General features: G+C 40.5%; 2 protein-coding genes across 3 annotated transcripts; one reads left to right on the forward strand and one right to left on the reverse strand.

Moving 5' to 3' along the window:
• The first annotated feature begins 1,424 nt into the window (after nt 1-1,424).
• LOC104423630 (amino acid transporter AVT1I) lies at nt 1,425-3,732 on the forward strand. Of its 2 annotated transcripts, none has more exons than XM_039303232.1 (3): nt 1,425-1,676; nt 2,128-2,729; nt 2,853-3,732. In XM_039303232.1, the coding sequence occupies exons 1-3, from the start codon at nt 1,505-1,507 to the stop codon at nt 3,366-3,368; spliced, it is 1,290 nt and encodes a 429-aa protein (XP_039159166.1). In that variant the 5' UTR covers nt 1,425-1,504; the 3' UTR covers nt 3,369-3,732. The 2 variants fall into 2 exon arrangements, with proteins under 2 accessions (XP_039159166.1, XP_039159167.1); XM_039303233.1 differs by having other exon boundaries at nt 1,425-1,625.
• Nucleotides 3,733-4,805: 1,073 nt separating this feature from the next.
• Nucleotides 4,806-6,557, reverse strand: LOC104421993 (pentatricopeptide repeat-containing protein At2g36730). Its single transcript, XM_010034194.3, has one exon. It carries the CDS (start codon nt 6,497-6,499, stop codon nt 4,955-4,957), a length of 1,545 nt encoding a protein of 514 aa, XP_010032496.1. The 5' UTR covers nt 6,500-6,557; the 3' UTR covers nt 4,806-4,954.
• Nucleotides 6,558-9,278: the final 2,721 nt, after the last annotated feature.

Here is a 9,278-nt window from a genome sequence, read left to right on the forward strand (position 1 = left end):
ATACCCATCTAGCTACCCTTCACTGTTCACTTTTCATGCTTCACTTCCAAATGTTAAAAAAGAACCTCGTCGTATGTGGATTAGATGAAAAGGCATAGGTTTGATTCCTTGTACTATAAAGTGCATATCGTTTGATTACTTATCCTGATTTCGATTTGCATCTTAACTGGATTATCAAATGAATAAGATATCGTACGCACTCCTAATTTACTTACCTAGGGAGGATTCCTCCTCATTAATAAGATTATTTAAAGATTGCAGGTGTTAATCTCTCCTTGTGCTTTTAGCAAGGCAATACATGTAAAACTTCTTTACTCATGTCCAATCAGCAGACTTAGTGCATTAATCTATAATTTTGTGCTAAGAAGCACGAAAGAATGTTCTATGATAATGATTGTCTCAATTTGTTTGTGATTTTCTTGTATAAATATAGAAACTTTAGGAGTGACGACTTTCGTTATTGAGATAGTAACTTTTCAATTCGCTATTGGCCATCAAATAATGAAAAAAAAAATACTGGACTATCGGAACCCAAGTAATTAGGAAAACCCCAAAACAGCTTTCACTTGTAGTTCTTAACGGCAATTGATCTAAGGAAACGACAAATTATCTTTTAGGAATCCTCATTAATCAAAACCTTCGATAAAATATATTATTTTATATCTAGGGCTAAGGCTATAAAGCTCCTATATTGCGTTATTCATGTTGGACACATGACTCAACGTGTTTTTTGCAGTTATTTGCTTATGAGCCGTCCCATATCGACATGTCTTTTTTCTTAGATTTCTTTTAATTAGGAAAGGATTTTGTATCGTATCATAAGAAGTATTATGAGGCATGATATATTTAAAGTGTCACTTATTACATGAAAAGGTCTACGTACATAAATGTCGAGTTTCAATCTGAGAACCCTTAAAGACCAGAAAATATAACTTACGTGGACAAGCTAGTGACATCTTTCTTTTTTTCAAAAAGGTGAGAGATCAAGATTCAAAAATTTGGATCACAAGATGTGGTGGGAAAAGATGTTCTCATCAAAGCTATTGAGCTCCGTCGTACTTGGCAAAAATGTTTTTTTTATTTTTTTTGTCGATACTTGGCAAGGCAATGTCATTCTTTCTACCGCATTGAGTCCAAAGCCATGGCAGCTTGAAAATTCATGATAATGTGCAGTAGTCCAAACTCGCTGCTTAAAGGACAAGGGAAAACTTATCACTCAACCCCACAAGGAAGGTCACGAGAAAACACCCCACGTTCGCAAACATGTAATGGGAAAAAAAAACAAAAAAAAAAATTGAAAAAAAAAATTTGGCACCTGTAAAATGTGTGTTGAAAAAGAGGGCATGCAATTGCTATTCAAAAAGCAACTAGGGTTTTGAGTTTGAAGGCCACCTCCAAGTATTTATTTCTTGATAGGGTTTCCACGTCTTCCCTCTAACTCTAAGGAATCACCATTCATATTCTCTCTCTCTCTCTCTCTCTCTCTCTCTCTCTCTCTCTCTCTATGGAGGCGAATTCAAGTGATGGGTCGTACTTGAATGAGCCTCTCTTGTATAACGAGAAGCAACAAGGATCAGCGCACAAACTAGAGGAAGGACAGTCGAAGTGTGAAAATCTCTGTGAAGGCAACACATCTTTCTTCAAAACCTGTTTTAATGGCCTCAACGCTTTGTCAGGTCTCTAATTCTTTTGCCCTCTAGTTTGACCACACCTTCGAACGTCGTAGGCTGTTGCTGTACGTACCATCGATAGAGCTGCTTGACTCGTAATATTGATGCTTAGCGCACATTCATGTAGAACCATGCAGTGCAGATGGTGTTCCCTGTTCAGCTTTCATGTTTTTGATGACCAATTCTCAGCTAATGACCATCTTGACCTTAAAGGATTCGTCATGCTTGAAACACATTCTTTTAGAGTCAAGCTTGAAATTTCAAAGAGGAACTAAGAAAGATGAAGTATTGATGACCTCAATGAGTATCTTGACCTTAAAGAATTTGTAGAATCCAAAGTTAATTCTATGTCAAAGTATCTCAGCTAGTGAATTAACTTTCACCATGTTAAGGCTGGTCTATGTAGTTTATGGAGAATCTCTTTTATGCTGAAAAATGTTCTGACTTCATTATGTAGGAGTGGGAATTTTGTCGACACCATACGCACTTGCATCCGGAGGTTGGTTGAGCTTAATACTTCTCTTTGCCATAGCCATAGAAGCCTTTTACTCGGGCCTGCTCATTCAGAGGTGCATGGATGTCCACTCAAGCATTAGAACTTACCCTGACATCGGAGAGCTAGCCTTTGGTAGCAAGGGGCGTGTCCTGGTATCGGCCTTCATGTACATAGAGCTATTCTTGGTCGCTACAGGATTTCTTATCCTAGAGGGAGATAATCTGCATAACTTATTCCCGGACATGGAATTCAACATTGGAGGGTTCATCTGTGGAAAACAGAGTTTGGTGCTGATTGCTGCAGTAATAATTTTGCCCACGGTTTGGTTGGACAATTTGAGTTTGCTTTCTTATATATCTGCAAGTGGGGTCTTAGCTTCTGGTATCATCCTCATCTCAATTCTATGGATCGCAAACGATGGAGTTGGATTTCATCATACCGGAGCACTGATAAATTGGAGTGGAGTTCCTACTGCTGTTAGCTTATACGGTTTCTGTTATTGCGCTCATCCAGTTTTTCCCACGCTTTATACCTCTATGAGGAAGAAACATCAGTTCTCTAATGTAAGTAACAGCATGGTTTCCAGTTTCCCTTTTTGTCAAATTCCGCTCTTAAGAAATTGAAGCTACTGAGAAAAAGGTTTTGGGCTTTTTAGTGAAACTCATCACTTATAATTTTTGTCGCAGGTTCTTCTATTGTGCTTTATCCTCTGCACTGTCGGTTATGCATCAATGGCTGTAATGGGGTACCTGATGTTTGGAGATGAGGTACAGTCGCAAATAACATTAAACATCCCTCTAGGAAAACTGAGCTCAAAAGTGGCAATTTACACAACCTTGGTGAACCCTATATGCAAATATGCTTTGATGGTGACACCAATTGTCAATGCGACCAAGCAGTGCTTTCCTTGCTACTACAACAAGAGGCCTTTCAGTCTTTTGATCAGTACCCTCTTGGTGATCAGCACTGTTGTTGTGGCCTTGACTGTCCCTTTCTTCGGGTATCTGATGTCACTGGTCGGAGCTTCCCTCAGTGTAACCGCGTCTATCCTACTGCCTTGCATATGCTACTTGAAGATTACAGGCACTTACAGGACCTTAGGATGCGAAACTGTCATGATAGGCGCAATCATATTGATGAATGTTGTCATTGTGGTACTCGGTACTTACACATCCCTCGGACAGATTTTAGGCCATTTATAAATTCATCCCGCACTTCTATCTTCAAGGCATGATATTGTTACTGTTTTAAAAGCTTAATTAATAGAAGTTATCAATGTAACTTAGAATACAGCCGGTAGGGAATGGAGATAGTCAATGGGAACGAAGAACTTATGAATCCTTCGTTTGTACATTCGATGATTACTTTGAGGAGAAATCAGCCACTATTTGCCATTCATCGAGTGCTGCTTGCCCTCTGGTGTATCTGACATCTTTCTCTTGAGTGTGTCTGCAAGCGCGCGCAAAACTGTTGAAACCCTCATAGTTGATGTAGATTCTCATGAGCCTGTAGCATATTTGGTCATTGCTGAACCTTCCGGTCCTTATCTATATTTGGCTGTGCTTATCCTTTCGGCTACTCATATCAAATGAAGGGTTGTGTGTCACTGTTGCTGTGGTACTAGCGGGCTTATTTCACTATAAAATTCCAGTTTGCTGGTTCCCCTTCATGTGAAAAGGTTTCTCCATATGCTTCAATTAGTTTTACAAGACATGATGACACCACTTGATGACACCACAACTACCTTATGTAAGCCCGATTTACAATTAAAATATAAACTATTTCTTTATTCAATGGAATACCTTAAATTTTTAAAATTGCACTTAACGTGATACCTGCATCGAATTCATAGACGGAAGACATCGGTATGGTACTAACGCCATTAAATGACCATCCAACATGCTCACATCGTGTCCACTTGTTTGCCAAATCTTTTTGCTTTTTTTAAACATAAATTTCATTCAATCTCCCTCCCTCCCTCCCTCCTGCAACAACCACGCAGAGTGTTTTTCCTGAGTCTCTCTTCTCCCAAATCATCCGTTCTCTATACTCCCATTAAGTTTTGAAGTTCTTGGGTTTAAGGAAGGAGCCATGGTTTTGTCATCACGACCACACCATTCCGAACCAATGATTATGAGACCGCCAACCACCAACCCCCATCAACAACAGCCAGGACCACCAAGGAGTCCTGAGGCCTCCAGTTCTGTCATGCGCAGGTCATGCCATGGCCCAGAGGTCGTGCACCCAGATTCGTTGTGCGACCCAACTGGGATTGCACTCACGGCTCTTAATATGGGGACAATGGTGACGATGACAGTGGAGAAAGAGGACGATGGCAACGGGTCTACCAAGGAAGAAGTGGAGAAAATAAGAACATGAAAAAGCAAAGAAAACAGGGAAAGAAAGAAACGTAAAAATATATAATGTTCTGACTTCAAAAATAAAATGATGTGGCTGTCCATGACATTATTTCGACCTCATGTTGGCTGTCGGTCGTTAAAAATCATTTGACATGGCACTTAAGTTAACAGAGACCTAATATTAAGCACCATTTGAAAAATTTGAAGTTCAAGTTTGTAGTCATTACTCCGCAAAATTTTTATGGACAATCCAAAACCAACTTTACAAAATTCACGGGAGACCCTAAAGATTTGATTTCATATTGGTGAAGCCATGAAGAACGAAAAGAATAACTTACAAGTAATCAATTACAAGAGAACAGGACAATGGAAATAGAATTTATATATGACTTCCACTGGCTAGCTAAGAAGGCAACTAAAGTTACAATTCATTGATCTTTTTTCATGTGCAGGCTTAGATCATCAAGCATATGAAAAGTCTCTTCATAATCATCCCGAGAATCATTCCCGGAATAGAACTTATAAACAGACCCGCCTAACTCAACACAACTCTCCCCTGCCATCTTCTTTACCCCTTTGCTTTTCATGTCTCTCCTCGTTTTTGCTGCTTTCTCCCACATCCCAGCCTCAGCATACATGTTTGCAACCATAATCAAATTCCCGCCCCTCCTCGGCTCCAGTTCAAGCAGTCTCTTCCGTACTTCACTACCCAGCCCACTTTTGTCCTCCACGTCATGAATGTGGCATGCACTGAGCAACGTCCTCCATACTACTGAGTCAGCCTTTGTTGGCATTGTTGTTATAAAAGAGTAAGCCTCCCTGAGACGACCAGCACGACCCAGAATATCTACCATAGCACCATAATGTACCATCATTGGTTTAATCCCATGAACATACTGCATTTCATGGAAGTATTTATATCCCTCATCCACTAATCCAGCATGGCTACAAGCACAGAGAACTCCAAGGAAGGTCACATAGTTTGGGCGTACAAATGTACTCTCCATCATGTTCAAAAAGAGGTGGAGGGCTTCATTAGCAAAGCCATGTTGGGCCAGCCCCAGGATCATTGCACTCCAAGTCCACAAATTTCTCTCTCCCATTCGGTGAAAAACAAAACTAGCGCACCGAACAGCGCCACACTTTGCATACATGTCAACAAGGGCAGTACCCAACTGGCAGTTCATAATCATGCCCTTTTGAATCACTTGGGAATGAACCCATTTGCCCAAGCCCAAGTTCCCCAGCTCGACACAAGCAGAGAGCACAACCACCATTGTGGTCTCATCCGGCTCAAATCCGCAGTTCCTCATCTCCACAAAATATCCAATCCCATCAGCCAATCGCAAATTCTCAATGCAGGCAGTCAGAACAGCATTCCAAGAAACAACAGTTCTTGTGGACATTCCATCAAACACCTCACATGCGTTCAAGATCTTTTTGCACGATCCGTAAAAGCTAATCAAAGCATTCTGAACATAAACGTTACTCTCCAAACCGAACTTACAAACCTCCCCATGGACTTGCCTGCCCTGTCGTAGCACAGCAAGAGCCGCGCACGACTTCAAGACGAAAGGGAAAGTGTGCCCATTCGGACTAACCCCACCGCGCCGCATTCTGAGATAGACCCGCAACGCATCTCTCCACGAGTCCTTCGATGCCAAACCTCTTATCACAATGTTCCACGAAGAGGGCGCCGAGATCTCCGCGTGCTCGACTATCGACCGAGCGTACCTCAAGCATTTCGTGGAGGAAGACAGGGAGCAGAGCCGGATGATTTCGCGGGCAAGAAAAGCGTCGCCGCGGAGCCCAGAGACAAGTATCTGGGCGTGGATTTGAGTGATGTGCTTTATGGAAGAAGAGTGCTTCAGGAATGTGATCAGCCTGTGCTTTATGGAAACGAAATTTGAATTGTAGCTGAGGATCTTGACCGGGGAAATGGCGCTGGCGGTCGAGATTGGGAGGGGAACCATGCATGCGGTCGGGACAATGTTTGAACGGAGAGCAGAGAAGTCGATGCTTTGGGCTTTAGTTGGTATTTGCCATGTAAAGCAGTAATTTGCTTTTCGCCCGGTTTAATAATTCAAATCTCCACAAATAATGAAAGATGCGTACTTATGTATTGATATTTATTTTATGTAAATTTTAAATAATTCGAATTTAAAATATGTTGAGATATATACATCATAAAATTTAGATTATAAAAAAGAAATAATTAGATAACAGTCTTTAATTTACTTGGAGAATAACATTTTATTTTGAATCATAAAAAATAAATAACTAATAATTATAAATTGTTATAGGGTCCATACTTTTAAGAATTTATAACTTATAATAAGTTGTTGTTCTCTAAGTAGCCTAAAAATTATTACGCTAATAAAGCCCCTTTTAAAACGTAAAAAGTAAAGATCCATCCAGGTCAAGGTATTTCATTTTCCTAGCGAAATGACTAATTTGTTTGCTAGGCATGTAAGGCAAATCATGCTCATCCGAAAAACCAAAATTTTTCTTTTTTCAATTCTTTTGCTAGACTAGACACACTCTTCAAACAAATTAACAAATTCCTTCGTGCTGCGCAGTTACTAATTTCTTTATTTTATTTTTTTACTGAACAGCACACGTGTTGCAAGTGCAAGGAAATAGTGGAAAAAGTTAATAAAGAATAAAATAATACGTAAAGGTTTTGATCTAATGTTTTCGCATAATTTCAATTGTCGTAAAAGGAAAGATGATAGATTTAAGGGATATTTGAATTGGTTTTAAGTAGAATTTTGAAGGTAAGGCATTCATTGATAATTTGCTGACTATTTCGATTATTGTAAATTATGATTCTGTCAATCATAGTTTTGCGTGATCATAAAATGTTTTCAATATATGGGTTTTTCATGGAAACTCTTTGAAAATTTTGAGGGTGAAGTAGCCACTAAGTTTGTTTAATTTGTGGTATAGATGATAATTTTTGTATAGTCGCTTAAAACTGATAATTTTTGTAGCCATTCTTGTAGTATAGGTTTTTTCATGTGCTAACTTATCGTGATGTTACATTACTTAATTTTTATTGAACTTGTCTCGGTTACCATATTAGAATGACATCCTCTTTGGTTTTTCCGAAAGTACAATGTCCAGTTTGACACTTTTATAGCATATCATGCTTTAAATTTCACTTTTTTACTGGGACGCATGTATTACTTTTAAAGAAGGATAGAGTACTCGTTTATTTAATCTGTTTTAGGGTGATAGAATAACCATTGGCCGGAGGGGCTGGCTCGCCCAAAGGAAGAGTGAGGAAGGAAGAAAAAAAAGAGAGAAAAAGAGAAAAAAGAAAAGTCAAAATTTAAAATTAATAAAAATAAAAGAAAATGTATTAAAAAATTGTTTATGTCGGTTCACTAGACTGCTAATGCCAGCCGACCAAAATTAGCCAAATGGGCTGAATTGACACAATTGCATTGAATTGACAAAAAAAATAAGTTTATGACTGAATTGGAATAATTGCAATAGGTTTAGGATTTTTTTGATAATTTTTCCAATATGTATAAGTTACCATATATGTGACATCCCGATTTTCGCAATTTTTATTTTCAGTCAATTGAGACGGACAATTCATCTGTGCATGTAGTTCGCCTCTCAGTTGGCCACTCACGAGGGAACTAGTCTATTGAGTGAAGTAATTAAGGAATTTTGCCGCGTCAGACTTAGGGACTGATCACCCTCGGGTCGGATGCAAGAAAATTTCCCAAAAGCTACTCGGTGGATTAGGCGCGCTGAAATCGCACCGGATTGAATTCAACCGTAAAAATTGGAATTGAATTTAGAAGTTGGAAGCCGGTCATGTCACATATCTTATTAGGAGCATAGGATAATTTTTATGGATTTTAATTTGGACTCAAGTAGAAGAGAATTGATGGACATTGAAGTAATTGAATGTACAAGAACTTGGACCCCGGAAAATGAAAGTGAACCTATTGGAAGATGTTATGGAGGATTTGAATTAGTGGAGAATGACATCGGCGTGATGTCATGGTGGAGGCCAAATTCAAGGAGAGCTTGACAAGTGTCACAAGCCAATTGGCTCACCAAAAGTGGGGATGTCACTTCCCCCTTGTCTCCATCATCTTCAAGCTTGAGAGGAGAGAGATTGGGAGGGAAACCGAAGGAGAGAACCAGCGGAAACCGCCCCCCTTCCGTCCACCTTCGCCGCTCGACCGTCGCCACCGCTTGCCTTCGTCGTCGCCTTCGCCGTCGCACGCCATCGCACGCCGTTGCCGTCGCCGCTCGTCCGCGTGCGAAGCCTCGCGCGCGCTCGTCGTGTCCCCGTCGCACCGTCGTCTCTTCGTCCGCTGCTGGTCACCGTCCGCCGAAGCTCCCGTCACCGCCGATCGTCCGCTCAAGCCTTCACCGGTCGTTGCACGAGCTGTCGCCGGTTCTCCTCCGCCGTTTCCTCCACCCGTTCAGCCGCCGTTCCATCGCCTTTCAAGCCCGATTAGTTGCTGGAAAGAAAACCAGCAAATCTAGCCTCTTCCAAGCTCATTTTGGTCCCCTATTAGTGCTCATTTGGTGTTGATCCGTGTAGGTTTGTCGTCGGCGTCGTCGTGCTCTTCGCCGGAGACTCGTCGGAAAGCGATTCCGGTGAGTTTTACCTCACTAATCCGCGATTAGCGAGTTAATGATGCCTTAAGTATGTTTAGTTTAAGTTAATTGAGATTAGGTGGATAGATTGGCCTAATTAGTTATGGATTATATTAAGGTGAT

This window comes from Eucalyptus grandis, chromosome 10 (genome assembly GCF_016545825.1).
Source record: "Eucalyptus grandis isolate ANBG69807.140 chromosome 10, ASM1654582v1, whole genome shotgun sequence".
NCBI lineage: Eukaryota > Viridiplantae > Streptophyta > Magnoliopsida > Myrtales > Myrtaceae > Eucalyptus > Eucalyptus grandis.